Source organism: Panicum virgatum, chromosome 5N (assembly GCF_016808335.1).
Source record: "Panicum virgatum strain AP13 chromosome 5N, P.virgatum_v5, whole genome shotgun sequence".
Classification (NCBI taxonomy): domain Eukaryota; kingdom Viridiplantae; phylum Streptophyta; class Magnoliopsida; order Poales; family Poaceae; genus Panicum; species Panicum virgatum.
Window position 1 is genome coordinate 15,612,845 of NC_053149.1, and position 18,895 is coordinate 15,631,739.

The following is an 18,895-nucleotide window of genomic DNA, read 5'->3' on the forward strand; positions in this document are numbered from 1 at the left end:
TATTGAGACTGCTTAACCCTTTTGCCACATAGAGTAAGAAGTGGAACAATGATGATGAGAATTATGATTGAATGATGTAAAATAATTGTTTTTCACCATGTATGCTTTTGGATAGATGCTAATGTAGAATGGTTAATTGAACTAGAACTTGGAAGCTAAAATCGGAAAGTAAGGACTTACTCTTTATTGCTTTTCGGCAAAAACAAAACCCCTCCAGCCAGAAGCCTTGCATGTCTAGTTAAAGGGTTAAATATATCCTAGTCGGGTAAGCCTTGCTGAGTATTAGAATACTCAGCCTTGCTTGTGGCTCCACTTTATTTTCAGGTGATACGTTTGAAAATCAGATAGCTAGTTTGACCTGGCCGTGTGTTTTACCTCCTGATTGGTCGGTGGAGTGGGATACGACTCCGGCTAACGATGACAATGCCGAGTGATGTCATGTACGTGCTTCATCATGACATCTTATATCGTCGTTTAGTACTCGCTTCATTTCCGCTGCAATGAACTCTGAACTAATTTCAATTTGAACTTCAAGTACCTTTCGGAGATTTCGAACTTGGTTTGTAATAATTAAGTTAAGACTCTGTAATGTAATGTATCTGTGAATTATTGTACTCTCTGGACTCACCTTCATGTGGGTTACATGTAATCTTTGGGTTCGATCGACGCTCAGGTGGATTCTTCGGGACTTTACCCGACAGCCCCGCCGGATTACTCCGTTTGAAGTGCGTGTTAGCCGGGATTACCTTTAAGGGATGGTTAGCGCACTTGAGCCGGATTAATTTGGGCGGTACTGCCACAGCTATTTAGTGCCGGTCCCTGTGACCGGCACTAACACGTCCTGTGACCGGCACTAATAAGCCTTTCTCCAACAGTGAATCCAGATACGTTTTTAGACCGGTGTAGACACATTTACTAAAGCGCTTCTATCTAGATACGTTCTTGGATATCGTTGACACGTTTAGGATAGCGCATCAGAAGCTAGATACAGATGCCACATCGATTTTCACGTAGATACGCTTCTTTAACGGCTCAATGAATTAGTGTCGTTTTACAAATTAAAAAAATGTAAAACTACTGCCTGACTTCGAACTCAAAACCTGTAGTATTGCAGGCACGTGGCATACCAACTGAGATACAACATTGTTTCGCCTTGCTTGAGTTATTTTTTGTAAAATATCTTTTTCTCTAGCAAGCTAACAATAAAATCTAATCCTCGAGTCTTCCTCCTCTATCGGATCTATTCCTGGCTGACATTCTCGTCCCCTCATGAGCACGGAGGGCCGCCCCTGAATCGACTCCTCACATGAGGCCGTGGCTGTGGCAGAGCACTGGATGTGAAATCGCACTCGATCGTCGCTGGGCACGCAGCAGCCTGCAAGTGAAGTGCGCCGCGCACATCAACTCCTCTGCATTGGCCTTGCACGGATCAAGGTGATTTTTTATTATTAAATTATTCAATTCAGTTCTCGTTTGTAGTCTCATCCTTCGCATATGAAGATATATTATACTAGCTCTAGTAGTCTATCTTCTTTGTCATGTATGGTTCCATTATTTAATAAGTAATTGGTAATTTTGTACTCTTTTGTCTTTTGTATACATGCTATGAATTGGTCTGCACGTATAGTCTTTCACGATCAAACTAGTAAGTCTAGAAAATATAAGTAGTGTGTATATCATTTCTAATTGGTCTGGTTTGCACTGCAGGGGAAGAGCTTGGGCGATTGGGCAGGGCAGCTGGACACGGACGGTGATCAGCTGAAAGGGACCACTAGGACACCAAGCAAGGGCAGTTGATTGGTGAGGATTAACTAAACTTGTTCTAGTCTGTAGCATGGTATTATTTTTAGTTAATTGATGTGTATGTCATCCCTGAATATCATAGCTAATTATATATTGTGTATAACATTTCTAATTTGTGACAAGACAGTAGACAAATTGGTTAAAGTTGCTCAATTAATTTCTTAAGTTCAGAGACGAACCATCTTACTTGTTCCTTCACAATTCAGTCTAGCGATACTATAAACGATTTTGTACTTTTGGATTGGAGTTTTTTTACTATTGATATGAGAATTTCCCAACTCTATAATTTTAGCTCCACGATTATGGCCCATTGTTCATTTGTTTATGGATTGTAGATTTTTTTAGTTTGTTAAATTTTTTCTTGCAGCTAGCAATTAGCAAGCAGGTCATTTTACTTGGTTTTATGCAAAATTTTGTAGCATGTAGGAAGCTATTTTATCCTGATCCTATGCCAATTATACAAGCAAGTCAACCATTCTGTTTCTATAGTGCTATATATGTGTGGTAGAAGAATCGGAAATTTAAAATTGACTGAGATTTATAATGCTAACTTGTGCTAGTATGATATTTTGTGCCTTAGATAAGTTCATTTCAATTATATTTATTTTGGCATACAATGAAAGTAAATACCGCAACAAATTTCTTAACTATTTTAATTTCATCAGTACAGATTATCATAGGTGATGGATCGAAGCTGGATGACTAAACCAAGAAGGGAACCTGCTTACAAAGATGGAGTGGACCAGTTCCTCTCATTTGCTTTCCGTGACCTTCCACATGATAGAAAGATAGCATGCCCTTGCATCAATTGTGAAAATAGAGTTACCCAAAATCGTGATGAAGTTGAGACTCACCTAAAATGTGATGGTATTCTTCAGGGTTATACAGTATGGAATCACCATGGAGAGGAGTATGACCCACCATCATTTGCATTTGCTCATGTGCCAGATAACGATGGGAGTATTCCTACTTTGGGTGTTCCAGTAGAAAATAGCCATGGAAGATTGGATGACATGCAAGGACTACTACAGGCTGTATTTCTTCCACCAGCAAGCTATGAATCACCGTCAAGTATGTCTGGAGCCGAATTAGATGATATTCAGTCTAATTTTACAAATATGGAACATAATATAGCTGAGGATGTGATGAGTCCTGCACAAGATAATACTACCAAGACAGAACATGATATGTATGCAAGCTTCTTCAAGGATGCACACACAAGGTTGTACCCAGGTTGTGAGACATATACAAAGTTGTCATTTTTAGTCCATTTATATCACCAAAAGTGCTTACATGGTTGGACACAAGAATCCTTTACATCCCTGCTTGGTATATTATCTGCTGCACTTCCACCGGAGGAAAATCTACCTAAGACATATAATGAAGCAAAAAAAATTATCCGTGCTTTTGGTCTTGACTATGTGAAAATCCATGCTTGTCCAAAAGACTGTATGCTTTTTCGAGGAGATAGAGCTATGCAAGAGACTTGTCATGTATGTAAAAGCTCTCGATGGAAAGATGGTGAGAAGAATGGATCTCCAGCACAGCCGAAAAGGAAAAAGAAGCCAGCAAAAGTGTTACGTTATTTTCCTTTGATACCAAGAATCCAAAGGTTATTTGCAACTAACAAAACTTCGGATGATATGCGATGGCATGATGAAGGCCGTACAAAAGATGGCAAATTGCGACATCCAGCGGATGGGGAAGCTTGGAAGGATTTTGATAGAAGATATCCTGATTTTGAAAAAGATTCTCGAAATGTACGCCTTGGTCTTGCAAGTGATGGATTTAACCCATTTAGAAATTTGAGTTCAAAGCATAGTACTTGGCCAGTGATGCTCATTCCTTACAACCTACCACCTTGGATTTGCATGAAGCAAACATCTTTAATTTTGTCCATGATCATTCCAGGACCAGATTCTCCTGGGAATGATATTGATGTATACTTGCAGCCATTGATCGATGAGCTCTTAGAGTTGTGGGGGGGGGGGAGTGGAAACAATTGATGCCTCTTCTGGGAAGAAATTCAGTCTCCGAGGTGCATTGTTATGTACTTTAAATGATTTTCCAGCATTAGCATACCTCTATGGATGGAGCACAGGTGGTACATATGCATGTCCCTCTTTGTGGTGCATCAACAAAATCTTTTTACCTGAATAAAAGTAAAAAGACATGTTATATGGGTCATCGTCGATGGTTGCCACCAAATCACACATATCGAAGGCAAAGGGGGCAGTTTGATGGGACCCAAGAGACTGAAGAAGCACCTAAAACGATGAGTGGCACTTCAGTTCTGACAATGTTACAAGGCAGAGAGTTTGTGCTAGGGAAGAAGGACTGCACTAATAAGAAGAAAGGTAAAAAGAAAGGCAAAAAAGCAATAAGCATGACGGTTTAGAGTTTGTGTTGGGGAGGAAGGTCTGCTGTGCAAAGAACAAAGGCAAAAACACCAAAAAACATGACGGGAACAATCAGCAGGGCAAGCGTAAAAGAGGACAAAGTAAGAAAAAGTTAAATGGGAACCATGATAAGAAAGAAAAGAAGCTAGAAGATTGGTTGAAGAAGAGGTCAATATTTTTCATGCTACCATACTGGGAGCACAACAAACTAAGACACAATCTAGATGTAATGCACATAGAGAGAAATGTGTGTGAAAATTTGATTGCAACTTTGTTGGATATTCATTGTAAAACAAAGGATGGTCTTCAAGCATGACTAGATTTGGTAGAACTTGGAATTCAGCAAGAACTTCATCCTGTTGTAGATGACCAAGGAAAGCAAACAGTACCTGATGCACCATTTACTATGTCTAGAGAGAAAAAGGAGATGCTTTGTTCAGTAATACAGAATATTAGAACACCAGATGGCTATGCCTCAAACATTTCTAGGTGTGTCAGCATGAAAGACTGCAAATTGAGTGGACTAAAGAGTCACGACAATCATGTTTTGCTACATGATATTCTTCCAGTACCACTTCGATCAAGTTATCCCAGCATAGATGTGATGAGAATAGTCATCGAATTAGCTGATTTCTTCAAGAAATTATGCTCGAAGGTGTTAGATGTGCATGAACTCGGCAAACTCCAAGAAAGTATCGTGCTGACACTTTGTAAAATGGAGAAAACATTTGTTCCATCATTTTTCACTGTAATGGTACATCTGATGGTGCACTTGGTCGAAGAAGCAAAACTTGGGGGCCCTGTGCACTATCGATGGATGTACCCTCTCGAGTGGTATTTCTTTATCTTTTGCTTTGTCATCTTCAATAATCCTCAGAAACAACATATTTTCTTAATTGTTTTTAGATTCTTTGTTCGGCTAAAGTCACTTGTGAAGAATAGAGCTCACCCAGAAGGTTCAATTGCTGAAGGATATAAAACTGAAGAATGCATGACTTTTTGTTCAAGGTTCATACAAGGAACTACACGTTTCACAAGACCATCTAGAAACCCTGAACCTTCAGACATGATAAAAGACATGTACCTATTCAATAGTGCAGGTGAATCAATTGGAAAAGGTAGCACTGTTGCCCAATTTGACAATCAGCTTCTTGTTCAGGCGCATAGATATGTCTTGCGAAATTGTGATGAACTTGAATGTTTTTGCAGGTGAGTTGTATAGCATTCTGTTTTTTATTAGGTTCACATAACTTGATGAAATGTTAGTATATAATTTATTATCTTATTGTAGAGAATTTTTGGATGAGGAGAAAATCAAACATGGCCCTCAACAAGTTTAACACCTTCTACCATAGAGAAGTTGATTAATGTGCACTTTCCTGATTGGTTGGAACAAAAGGTAAATCTTAAAATAAAGTTAATATCATGATTTTAGTAGGAGAATCAATGTAATTATTTCATTATGTACATGCTATACTTGATGCTGGTTCAGGGATCACTGAAAAGATCAGAGCATTGGCTGGAAAACCGAGCAAATGTGGTGTGCGGTACAGTGGTTATATTGTCAATGGTTTCAGGTTCCACACAATGAGTCGTGAGGCTGGGTGCTTGACACAAAACAGTGGCATAGTGAATATTGCAGAAGATGGAGTTAACTATTATGGCAGACTATCAGATATAATAGAATTATCGTACAGAGAATACAAGGTAGTGCTTTTTAAATGTGACTGGTATGATGTCCATCACCGTGTTGGTTTACAAAAAGATGATTTTGGATTCACTCTTGTGAATTTTTCTTGAAAAATACATACTGGAGAAAAGATGGAGCATGATCCATTTGTATTTTCTTCACAGGTGGAGCAAGTTTTCTATGTTGAAGACCCGAAAGCTAAAGGATGGAATGTGGTGGTGAGAGTAAAGCCACGAGATCTTTTTGACATGGGTGATGAACTATCATCAGATGGAACAGATTAAACGAGCCTGTGCTTTCAGTTCCTTTTAGGCTCCTAGAATGAATAATTTGAGCATTTTTCTTTTGATTTGGCAAAGAATTTCAGCATGTTAAAGACATGCATGCATTGCTTATCTCAATGTTTATTAGATGATTCATAACCATCAGATTTTTTTTATGACCAGTACTGTCATATATGAAATGTCCCTCCCTATGATATGTTTCTGTTGCACAGTAATGTGTATACCAGCGCAAAAGGCAGTGAATTGTTTCTCAAATCTGAAGCTAGGAACAAACTATCATATCATGGCATATACTTTCTGGATGCGTAATGCACACGACTTCAAGCAATCCATTGTTTAGTGTTCAAAGACACATTTCTTAGCCAGTTTCCTATAATGTTCTGTTCTCGAGTTCGTGAATGATGTGCATTTGGCTTGGCAGTATGCTGTGCCAAATAAAGATTATGGCTGAACAGTAGCAGTTGGGAGGAGTGGAGGCATTCACATGAAGTCTGCCTGGATCTAGGCGTAAACAAAATTAATCAACAAAAATAGGTCTTGAGGGAGGAATCGACCCTCAGACCTCTAGAAAATTACCGATTGAGGTTAGCCATTGAGCTAACAACCTATACTGGCCTATGGGCACTTTTAAAATTATTATAATGATATTTATCAAGATTTAAGAATACATAAAAGATCAAATGATACAGCTATATAACAATGGCTCCACAGCATGGGACGAGAGGAGTATCACATTGACAAACTCGACCTCCTATGGCATGAGTTGGAGCAACAATGATAACACAGAAGAGATATGGTAAGAGGAGAGAGCTTGATGGTTTACTAATAAAAGAAAAAAAAAGTTAAAATAAGGTGCGTTTCCGATCCATCCCTATATTTTAGTTCTTAACTCTATTATTTCCAACTTTCACATCAGTCAACCTAATCCCTTAGCTTTTGTTTTTAGTCAAACTAGTTCTTATGCTCATTCAAACTAGTTCTTGTGCTCATGTGGTATTTCTTGCTACTATGAGAATAATGCAAGTATCCTTTGTCATATTCACCTCGCCCCCCTCTCCCCGCCACCGCCCTGGCGCCACGACAGCCGGCGCTTGCGCTCCGACTCCACTGGTGCTTCCTCTTCCATTACCGTAGAGCGACCAGGCTCAGGCCTTGCCTCTCGCGCGTCTTGTGCGTGCTTTGCGCCTCCCGTGTCCCCGCGCCCCGTGTCCGAAATCACTTGCCACGGTTGACCTCACGGCTGAGAAGAGGCCGCGGCTGTGAAAATTATAGTAAATTCAGACTGTTTAAGGTAAAGTACACTTTTTTGTGTTCACTAATAGGTGACCGGATTTGTTACAATTTAGAATCAGGCAATGCTTTTTCAAAACACGTGCATGCCACACGTGCATTTTACTACTCCCTTCGTTCCAAAATATAGCTACATTCATACTTTTTCAAAGTCAAATCTTTTCAACTTTGACTGCAACAAAGTAATTATAAAGATTAATAATATAAAAATTATGTTAGTAGATTTATTATGAAACCAACTATCATAATATGTAACATTTTCTATATAATTTTTTTATTTTTAGAGATATTTTTTGGTCAAAGTTCAAAAAGTTTGATTTTAGAAAAAGCTATAAATGTAAATATATTTTGGATGGAGGGAGTAGTATATAATAAAAGGATGGAAAGCTTTTCAAAAAAGCATACATTTTCACAAAATAAAGAATTCACGGTAAATGGAGAGCAGCCGCATTAGTGTTTTGTTTTTTTCCTGCGAGCCACCACTCTATCAGTTCTCTTCTGAATATTTTTTTTCATTTACCGCCACAATTTTTCTTTCCTTCCCACTTTTAATTTGGGAGGGAACAAGGATCTGACTTACAGTCCTTATCTCATCCCACGAACCCCTCCATCTCCCCGAAACCCCACCTCCCGCATCCTGCTCTCTCCTCTTCTCCATGCCCAGGGTGATCTGAACTCCCTTCTCCGGTTGTATCTTCTCCATGCGCAGGTGATCTCAATTTCGATTCTCCTTTTCCTCTTCTCCTGTTAAATCAATCTAGGGTTTCGGAACAGATTCCCAATGTGTCCAATCACGGTTTGTAGAATGCAGTGCGCATGAGCGATCTTGGGGCAGTCGTGGAGAGGGGACCCAGAGCCGAGGCGATGGCGATCCCCTGCCCATATCTGCGTGACCCCCACCTCTGAACAACACATGCACAGCGATCCCCACCTCGGCCCAACCTGTGCTCCTACCTAGATTGAGGAGTCTGCTTTCGTAGTTCAGATTGAATTAATCAGATGTTTTCTTAATCATAGGCTAGTTAGTTGGTTGTTCCAGATTTTTTTTTGCATCCTCATCCTTTACTTCTGCCGCACCTCCACATGAATCCCATCTCTTGAAGTTGAACCATTAATCTCTGATATTTGTGTCACCATATAGATCGAGACATCTCTCTCTCTCTAGGCCAAATTTCTGCCGTGGTTCCTGTATCTATCATATCTGTTAGCTCACTTGGGAAGTAATTATGGCCATGAAAGACTGGGACGGGAAGTTATTTAGTTATGTGTGCTGGATGCTCATTTGTCTCCATATATACACCATTATAAATAATAAATGGTGCATCAGTTGACCTAGACCTGCAACTTGCAAACCTAGTTTTTGTATTTTCTGTGGTATTAGACCAATGGTGGCAATGTTGTGTGTATGAAGTACTTGATTTAATTGGTTTTTGTTGCACACATTTCATATGGTTTCAGTTCTTAGTTATGATTGAAATTTTGTAACCAAGGTGTTTAACAGTCCTTTGGCAGGGCACAAGTTCTACTATCATTAATCCACTATTGATTCCTATTGTTTTTCTTTACCAAAGAAATTATGGCAAGAGGGCCTCTACAAGTTCGAAACTTGAACCTTGATGCTGCAGTACTCATGCAAGGGAATAATGCCTGCAATGAGCATGTCAACGAGGACAATTTACAGGGACCTCCAGCGGTTGATAATGCTTTACCTGGGTTGCCTAAGAAACCTGCAAGGCCTATTAAGATGATCTGTAAGTTTGACATATTTTGTTGCACACAACTATCTTTCCTTGATGTTTAACATTTATGGATCATATTATGTTCCATGCTTTAGGGCCAAATGGAGAGGTGCGACAAATTCTAGGGGATTTCAGAGTTTCAGATTTGTTGCGGTCACGTGGAGGAAAGGTAATGGTGGGGACTGATGAAAATGGGGTGCCAAATGAAAGATCAGCTTCTATTTTTGGTCAGTACCTTGGAGACCTGGCAATGAAACCAAACTTTGCACCATTGCACATTGAAAGATGGGATAGTAAACTATTCCGTGGTTATAAGAAGAGCATAATTAGAGATGTTGAGGTAAATCCCTATTGCCAATGTGATTCTTATGTTTGATATGGGTGCTACGTGCTAATAGTTTGCTATTTCTATTGAAGGAGAAATTTATCTATCCTGCTGAAACAATACAACTTACGAGGGACTGGATCCTACGAACTGTTAACAATAGATGGAGAGCATTCAAATCTAAGTTGAGGAAACAATACTTCAATCCACAAGAAAGGTCCCTGGATGAAATAATGAAAGATAAGCCAGAAGATGTCAATGAACATCAATGGAGTGCTCTTGTTGGAATATGGTGTGAAGAAAAACATATGGTGAGCCTCAATATCTACCATTTATATTGTGTTCCAATACCTGTGATATAGAAATTACAGATTCAGTTTACTATATTTGCAGCGATTATGTGCAAAGAACTCTCGGTGCGCAAATGAACAGAAGAATCCACACACAACTGGAAGAAAAAACCATGCCAGGCTGAAAAAGGAGATGGTGATACTTGCTCTCTTGTAAATTTTGTTGTTATATGACAATTTAAGAGGGTCTTCTAATTGACAATTATTGGAACTTCATCTTACCATGTTTTGTAGGAAGAACAAAAGAAAGGAAGGGTCCACAGGATTGAGTTGTGGGATAAAGCTCATATGAAAAAGGATGGCAGATATGCTAATCGCAATGTGCAGATAGTAATGGTATTTTTCCTTTCTTATTATCTGCATTGAATCTAAAATTAATTTTGTAATTTAATGCCTCTGCATATGCTCATTTCAAGACGGATTACTAAAGATAGCACAAACTATTAGTTGACCAATTACTACACACATGCCTCCCCATAGTCCTGCAAACTCGCATTAGCCATCTAATTTATAGGCTGCCTTGGCTGCTGGCTGCTGCTATGTCTTACTATCCCCATTAACTCTTCTTTAGGGCTCTCTAGCATTTTTGTTTTCAAAGCATGCATATCAAAATGTGGAGCTCATGCACAATGTCCTCATGTTCAACAGGATACCTCTTTTGAAGAACTAGCAAAACGGAAAGAGCAGAACAATGGCAATATTTCAGCTGAAGATTATGATGAGGTGTTTGATAATGTCATTGCTAAGGAATCAAAACCACGTGGGTACTATGATGATAAGTATTGGAGCCACATAAAGGTCTCTCAAGGTCTAGCTTTTATCGGGCAATCTGTGAATGAAGTCAATCACTCCGAAATAAAAGGAGTGAAAAATCAGATGGAACACATGAGTGATAAGGTGGACCGCATAGATGCATTCTTGAAACAAAAGTTTCCTAGAGAGGATTGGATAACCAAAATGGTGGCATCAAAAAATGATAATGTAAGCACCTGTGCCATGTCTTTCCTTTGGAAGAGATGACTGAGATATATTTATGCGCTATGTGCCATGTTTCATATGTTCTGTCTTTATTTTTATTTTTTAAGTGACGTGCCCTATTTTTTTAGGTTGAAAGAGTGCGTGACAATGATAACCAGTCTGATTCTAATGATAGTGATGAGCATGATTCTAATGACAGTGCTAATGCTCAGCCTCCCAAAACTACTGTGCAGGTGATGTAGTGTCTAATTCATTTAGTATTTTATCCACAACTATCAAATGTAAGATCTTGTTAATTGTTTTGAAACTATCATGGTTAATTACAACATGCAACCATCATGTTTTCAGAGTAATATTGAAGCCACTAAAACCAACAAGGGTTATGCTAATTCATCTTCACATGAGAGCATGGCTGCAAGGGTATGTTAGCACATATTCTATCATAGTATAGACCATGCCAATAACTTTTTACAATACTTTTTAAATCATGCAACTGATCTGAACATTAATTGCAGCCTGTGCATATTGAGAATCGTAGTACAGGAAATAAGAGCTATGCAGGTTTAGCTTTACGTCGTGAGTACCTAACAAAACTAGTACAAGTATGTCCAGAGCATGACTTGAAGTAACTTGACAGTACAGCTTCCTACGGACAACAAAATTACATGTTGATGATTCATTTCTATTACAGGGATCTCAAAACAAAAAAAGTAGTGGATCATAGTCGGCCAGTATCCGTATGATTCTATTTGCATTGTTATTATTTTAAACAAATGTGGTTACATGTTCAGATAAATAATAGAATGCAATGTCTCCAATATGGTAGGAACAAAAGCAAGTCTATTTGATGTCAATGAGGCATGAAAACAAAGCTGTGGCCAAAGGAAATTTAGTGGCTACCGATAGCACACATGTGGTCGGTGGAAACATGCTTGGAAATGAATATGTCGCTGTTGCTGTTCATGTTGTCAGTGACATTGGGGATGAGAATTTGCCTAGACCATTTGAAAATATTCACACAGTAAGAGATGCCATAGGCTATGTTATTACTTGGCCAAAATCACGTGTAAGCTTATTTCCATACTGATCAAGTACACTCCAGTTGATTAATTTTACTAAATCTTGTTACTGATTTCAATGGTTCCATATTTTTTAGGTGAGAAGGCCTAAGATCTCAACTCCAAGACGTGCATGACAACTTGGTGATTGCATTCTTCGGTTGTTCCCACAAAACCTATTATGCTTGATTCTTCGTCACTTTAAATTGTTATAATCTCCTCTCCTTTTTCTCTTACTTTGCAGACAAAAGATCTCATGGACTGAAGATGGTGGATCAGCTATTATACTGTTTTCTGTGTAAAGAAAACTCATGCATACCTAGGGATAGTTTCTAGATAGATTTATGCTGCTTGACAAATCATGCAAGCCTGAAATGACTGTGTATATACTTTATTTCGATGGATGTTTGATTGTATTAAATGCACTTGTTCGTAATACAAGTTTATTGCCTCTAGTGACTGCAATGGCCTTATGTTTTGTGGACCTATACTGGAATATTTATTGCAAATCTCCATGTTTGTCAAAAATTGTTTGAGGGTATATTCATTTTTAATACGAGCACAATATGCCAATGTATCAGCGTGGACCACTATTTCTAAACACTGAAGCACAACGTCTCTACATAAGTAGATACGGATGTAAATACAGTTCTAAAAGCACATCTATGTTTCTTAGCACGCAATAGAACGTCATTACATAATGTGTCTACATTGGTAGATGCGCAATGTAAATGCATGTACTAAAACGTGTTTATATGTGTAGACACACATCTAGTGTAGCTACAAAGCGTCTCATCATTTCTAGACACGTTTAAACAAGCGTCTCTACAAATCTTGACACGGTCCATGCGGAGACGCTGCAGATACGCTTTGCTAAAACATATCTACACTCCATTAGAGATGAAGTAAAGCATAGCTATGACAAAATTAAAGCGTATCTATAGAGCTTTTTTCTTGTAGTGAGTATGAGAAATAATGAATAATCTTAGATGACAACTAAGTATGATTAGATGAAATATACTGATACAAAATATTTGGGAAAGAAAAAGGTGCAATTGATGCACTCTTGTATCACGAGCACTGCAGATCTGCAGCCATAAGCCAGGAACCATGAACCATGAACCGTGGGCCCTTGGTCTACGAACGTAGTCTAGCTAAGGTTCAGCAATAGCGTGAGCCTTATCCTCTCTTTCTTCTCACCATCGTCACTCGCAGCCTCTCATCCTTCTCTTCTACCTGCACCAAAACCATGGAGGACGGCACACAACACAGGCGGCCACGGCCAACGACAGGGAGAGTCCGGCGCCAATTGAGATGCAAGACTGTTGTCTTGGCGCCTTGAGCAGCTCTCGACCTGCAGCCGCTGCCTGCTTCTCTTATGCTGGAGCTGGTTCTTCTCTTGCCGCCGCCGCCGCTACTGATTTCGGGTGGAGGAGGGGAAAGAGGACGGGGAAGAAGGGGCGCGCGCAGCCTTGGCGCCAAAGGGAAAATAGAGCGCACGCATGGACTGCGCGCAACGGATCCTCGTCATCGTCGACGAGCGGCAGCAGCTCGCACAACGCGCCCCGAGAGCCATCGCCTCGCGTCGGAGCACGCGCCGCTGCCGTAGACAAACGAAGCGACGGCGAGATTCTCTTTCTTCAGTTAATGACTGTCACGTAGGACAAAATCGCTGATGTGGATGTATATAGACGGCAGCCTGTAACACCCCGATATTTGCCGGGGTCGCCAAGGCCAAATTGGCCACGGCGCCGCTCGTGCGCGCGCCGCGCGTCCGCGCCAGTGCCGCCACGTGTCGTCATCCCTTGCACGCTCGACGAGGATGGCCGCGGAACCGCCACGGCGATGCCGTGATGACCCGAACGACTGCACCTCGCCCGTTCTCGCGTTCTTGACCGCCTAGACCATTCCCGCAAGCTCAGAGCCGTCCTTGACCTTCTCTTCGTCGCTCTTGAGCCCGAGAGCCGAGCCCCGCGCGCCCCTTTGCCGAGAACGGTCAGTGCCGCCCGCCATTAGCTCCGCCGCTCGCCGGTCTCCCGTGGAGCTCTCTCCTCCACCCTTCCTCGCGCCCAACAAACCCCGCAATGAGCTTCCTTGACATCCGTTGGTGCTCCCCGACCCGCTTGCCGCCGCCCAGGCCTGCTGCACCGCCGCCGCCGCCGCCTACAGCCGCCGCCGGAGCCCTGCTCCGCGGGGAAACCCCAAGCCGGCCTCCCCAACCCCGTCCAAGACCATCTACAGGTCCCTCTCGACGTCCTCTTGCTCCTCCCCCTGCTCCCCCTCGCCGCCGGCGACCGCAGGCGCCGGATTTGCGCCGCCCGCCGCCTCCTCTGTTTCCCAAACCGGCCAGGGACCCAAGTTGAAAAGAAAATAGAAGTTCAGGGGTCTTTGCGCAAAAAGAGATTCTTTTTCCTTTTTCTTTTCCAAAGCAGTGAACTTGTAAATTCGATATAAATTCGTAGAAAAATCGGAAAAATGCAAACTCAATTGATCTGACTTCCTTGTTACAAGATCTACAACTTTTATTACATGCACATATTTATTTTCTGTATATATTTTAATCTAGGAAAAAGATTAGATTTCATAGACTATAATTATTCTAGGAGTTATACTTAACATCTATGAGTGATTTTTGGCTGGTAGCTAACACATGCCATGATTAGTGTTGTGTAAAATTTTGAGCACCAGTTAACACCTATAACTAGATGAAACCCTGGTCTTGGCTAGATCTAGTAGAATAATGTATTCTTTTATTTCTGGATGTTCTGATTTAGATATATGTATGAAACTTTTTCTGTGTATTTCCAATACTAAATAAACATCACTGTCCAAATTTCATTAATTATAGATTTGTTTAGCTATTTCTTTTATTTAATCCTGGTTTAGTAAACTTTAATTATGAAAAATAAGTTATGTTGTTTTTAAATCATGGAAATATTTCTAAGTGTTCTTTTTATATAGCTTAGCTTTTCCATGAAGTTTGATTCCCAATTCATGACTAGAACAGGAGCTAAAAATGAATCTTGTAAATATGATGTCTGTTTTGTTTATTTTCTCAGAATTAATTATGTGTAGATAAAATCATGAAAAATTCCCAGTAGCTAATTCCTCCCTTTCTAGACCTTCTGTTAAAGTTTGAGCTTCTTTTATACTCTGGTCTAACCTGTATAATTCAATATTGTTCTAGGAGTTGTCTGAATGAATGAATTGTTCGGATTAAATGGATGCATGAAATGACGTGATTTTACAGAGTAGATTTATCTTTGTACCTTCTGTTTAGAATAATTTTTGCTGAAGTTGTTGTTATTTATGTACTGAGTTATTTAATTATTAGCAAGCCATGACCTGCATATTATAGGAATCAACTACTGCTTGTTTGTGCAGTTAGTGAACTTCTTTTGTGCCGTTGATCATGATGCCATGGGTAGTTAGAAATGTAGTTAACTACTCTATAAACGATTGCCATGGGATACGATTGTTTGCTATTTGTTAGACTACAACTTTACCGTGAAGGAAAAAAATAATAACACCTAAATCGCTAAACAACTCGAAACTTTACATTCATACATATGCATTGCTGCATTTCATTTAGGTACGATAGATGAACCACGTGAAGGATGTCACGTTGAAGCCAGGACAGAAGACGGTGAATGGTGGACACGTCTAGAAGATGGATGGATGGATCCCGATGTGCATGATCCCAAGGAAGGTACTTGCCAAGCGAGTATCATCTAACTAACGCTGACTCAGTGTTCGTCCCAGGCAAGCCCCGGTGCACATCCTATTATTTGAAATTATGACACCTATATATGTATTTATTACTTGTGCATTACGTTTCAGGAGTTGATTGGAACCCTAGTTGCATGATCCCTAGGTTTCCCTAAATTATACTAGTATGTATAGGACGATAGAAATGCTATGCTTAATAAGTATCGATAGAAGTCGAGTGACTGCTTGTCACTTGCGAGATATAGGATGTTTAGAAGATGAGTAATTTCCAGTTACTCGCGAGATATAAGTTATATGTATAGTTATGTTATAGTATCTGAGTTATTGAAAGTGATATGGAATTGTGAGACCGGGCGGGGAGTGATGATGTTTAGGTATGGCAGCAGGACAGGGTTCCTGGTTGTCTTAGCTCCGCCTGTGTCGATTAAGGACCGGTCGTTGTGGCAGTGCTGATCGGGGATTGAACTGTACTAACCGCATGCCGGGAGTAGGAGGTAGTCGAAACCGGTAAGCCTAGTACTGCCTTGCTTCGAAAGTACAGGACTCCAACTCACCTCCTGGGGTAGTCGAGTAGTCGCGGAGAAATGGGGTTGCATATGTTTACTTTTGGTGGTCTCACGTTGAGCTCGGCTGACCATATGATGGTGGGGCGGTCCTGTAGTTCGAGACGGGGAGGGGAATGGTTGGTTTGTATTGTCCGACGGGGCAAATACGTGCCGTGTTGGTTAGGTCCACCTTGCAAGGTTAAATCGGATCGATTCACCGTGTCTCGCGGTTATGAGGGCATTGGTCTCTTTGTCACACCGTAGCAAAAATGTAGAATGTGAGTTAGGTATGTTTATATAAAATATTGATCTCATTGAATTATTTTGCTTGCATCACCATGATTGCTATAGTAGGTCTATGCAAATATTAGATGAGAGTTAATTTATATAGAACCTGGAGCTAAAATAAAGAAAGTAAGGAATTACTTTAGTTGCTTTTTCTGCAAAATAAACCACCAGCCAAATGCCTTGCATGTCTAGATATGTGGGCTAAGTTATATCCACTGGTCGGGTAAGTCTTGCTGAGTATTAGTATACTCAGGGTTTGTTGCCACCATTATTATTTCAGGTATAGAAGCTAATCAGGATTCGCATCAGTGGGCTCGATGTGACGTCCTCACGTGTTCATAGTTATCGTGTTGTTTTATTGGTTCTCAATCAAATTTCTTTCTCTCAGGTCATGTTCTCTTCTGCTGCTGTCATTTATTTTATGTAAATTCTAAATTTAAAGCTGTTTTATAAATATTTATGTTATTATCTATTTTGTGAAATTATATTATGCGTACCGTCTGTGCTCGCCGTCGCGCGAGACTTCTGGTGTGTTTCGATCGGCCTGTGGGTTGGAAACAGGCTGTCAGGTTACACTTAATTAAGCTAATGCGTCTGATGCGTTCAAATGATGGCCATTACGCTTAATTAAGCCGTTTAACTTGGCGGTTCTGTCACACAGCGAGCTGACTGTTGTACATGCTCTTAACGAAGCACGGGTGGATTACTAGTAATTTATTTATTTTGTACAGAGAGCCGCAGCGCAAATGTATTTTTACGCGGTGAAAAGGGTAGGTGTGAACACCCGTAGCAATCGTGGGGCCGGCGTATTCGGGGGCAAAGCGGCGCTAGTAGAGAGAAGAAATTCTAAGCGCCTTTTAAAACTGCCCAAGAAACTAAAAGGAGAAAAAGAAAAGGCCCCTCGATTAGAAAGTGAGCTGCTAGAAGGGGCGAGGTGCATCACCCAAAAAAAAGGCAACGTATCTAGTGCAAATCAAGGATCTCGTGCAAACTCGTGCAAACCTACTAAACAAAGTTTCAAAAAATTCTGAAAAAAATCATGAATGTGCTTCTCAGCTTACCTCATTTATATATAAAATTTTATGGTCAAATTCGTCTTACTCTAGAAGTTACAAAAAGACAAATTTTCTGACAACAATAATGGTTCAAATGCATCTCAAATTTTTCTTTTTTTAACTTCTAGAGTAAGACGAATTTGACCATGAAATTTTATATATAGATGATGTAATCTTAGAAGCACATTCATGATTTTTTTCAGAATTTTTTGAAACTTTGTTTAGTAGGTTTGCACGGGTTTGCACGAGGTCCTTAGTTTGCACTATATATGTTCCAAAAAAAAAAAAGAACAAGTGTGGTGTCAGGTGTGAACGCGATAAGTAGATGAGTCACGAGCGTGGGATGGAGCACGCCCGTCGTTTTGTGATCCCGCGACAGCCCCCGCTTTCGCGCTTTCGAAACGGTCGTCGTGGGGGTCCATTGAAGCCGCGTTGTCAGAGGGCGGGCCCCACGGACGCCGCCGCCCGAACGATTGATGGGATCGCCGATGACGGATGGGCCCGGCAGTTTGGTCGGCGTCGAGCCAGGGTCTGCCGCGCTTCCGTTACCCGTCGGACGGACGAGGGATGGATGATGGATGGCTGGAGACGGGGGAGATGGCTTCGGCTCCAAGCAAGCAAGCAGGAGGACGGGATGGAGCGGCTGTCCTGGCCTGGCGTCGATCCAGCTGGACGAGCGTTTGCTTGCGGCGCGCGTTCTGGGGGCGAGGGATGGGGGGCGTGGGCGTGGCAGCCAGCGTACGCGTGCCGTCTCTGCCTCTGCGGATCGGATCGGAGGGGCCGGGGCAGAGTAGAGTGGAGTGGAGTGGAGTGGAGCGCAAGTTACCGTGGTCCGTCACCCGTCGTCGAGCCTGCCACGTTGCTAGCACAACACACAGCAGTATTGTTGGGCGCACGAGGACCGGCCAGGTCCACGTCCGCCGCCGGCCGTGGGCCTTGTTTGGCATACTAGGCCGTGTTAGGAATAGTAATATTTGATCATTAATTACGGTATCAAATAAAGTCAGTTTACAAAATCAACTTCAGAATCCCGCGCCAGTGACCTTGAAGAATCTAGTGAGGACTTTGACCGCGTGATTAAAAGATCATCACTGTATCATCACTGTAGCATCACTGTAGCATATCATACGGTGAACCCACAAAAGCGCATGACGAAAACTTTGATGTGCGTGGCCCACGGCGAAACTCACACGGCGAACAGACGATGGCAAAGACATTTTTGCCGTATGCTTTTTATCAATCACTGTTGGCGTTTCTTACGCTCAATAGAATATGAATTCCGCAAGCGCACAGAATCACCGCTGTAGCACTTCACCTTGAAGTATTCCAGGGTATCGTATATTTCCTCAGGGAAGCACTATG

The 18,895-nt window shown here is 41.1% G+C and overlaps 1 protein-coding gene across 1 annotated transcript; it reads left to right on the plus strand.

Annotated features, from left to right (window-relative positions):
* Window positions 1–1,295: 1,295 nt before the first annotated feature.
* LOC120674600 lies at window positions 1,296–3,809 on the plus strand. Its single transcript, XM_039955758.1, has 3 exons — window positions 1,296–1,434; window positions 1,708–1,800; window positions 2,474–3,809. Exon 3 carries the CDS (start codon window positions 2,487–2,489, stop codon window positions 3,807–3,809), a length of 1,323 nt encoding a protein of 440 aa, XP_039811692.1. The 5' UTR covers window positions 1,296–1,434; window positions 1,708–1,800; window positions 2,474–2,486.
* Window positions 3,810–18,895: the final 15,086 nt, after the last annotated feature.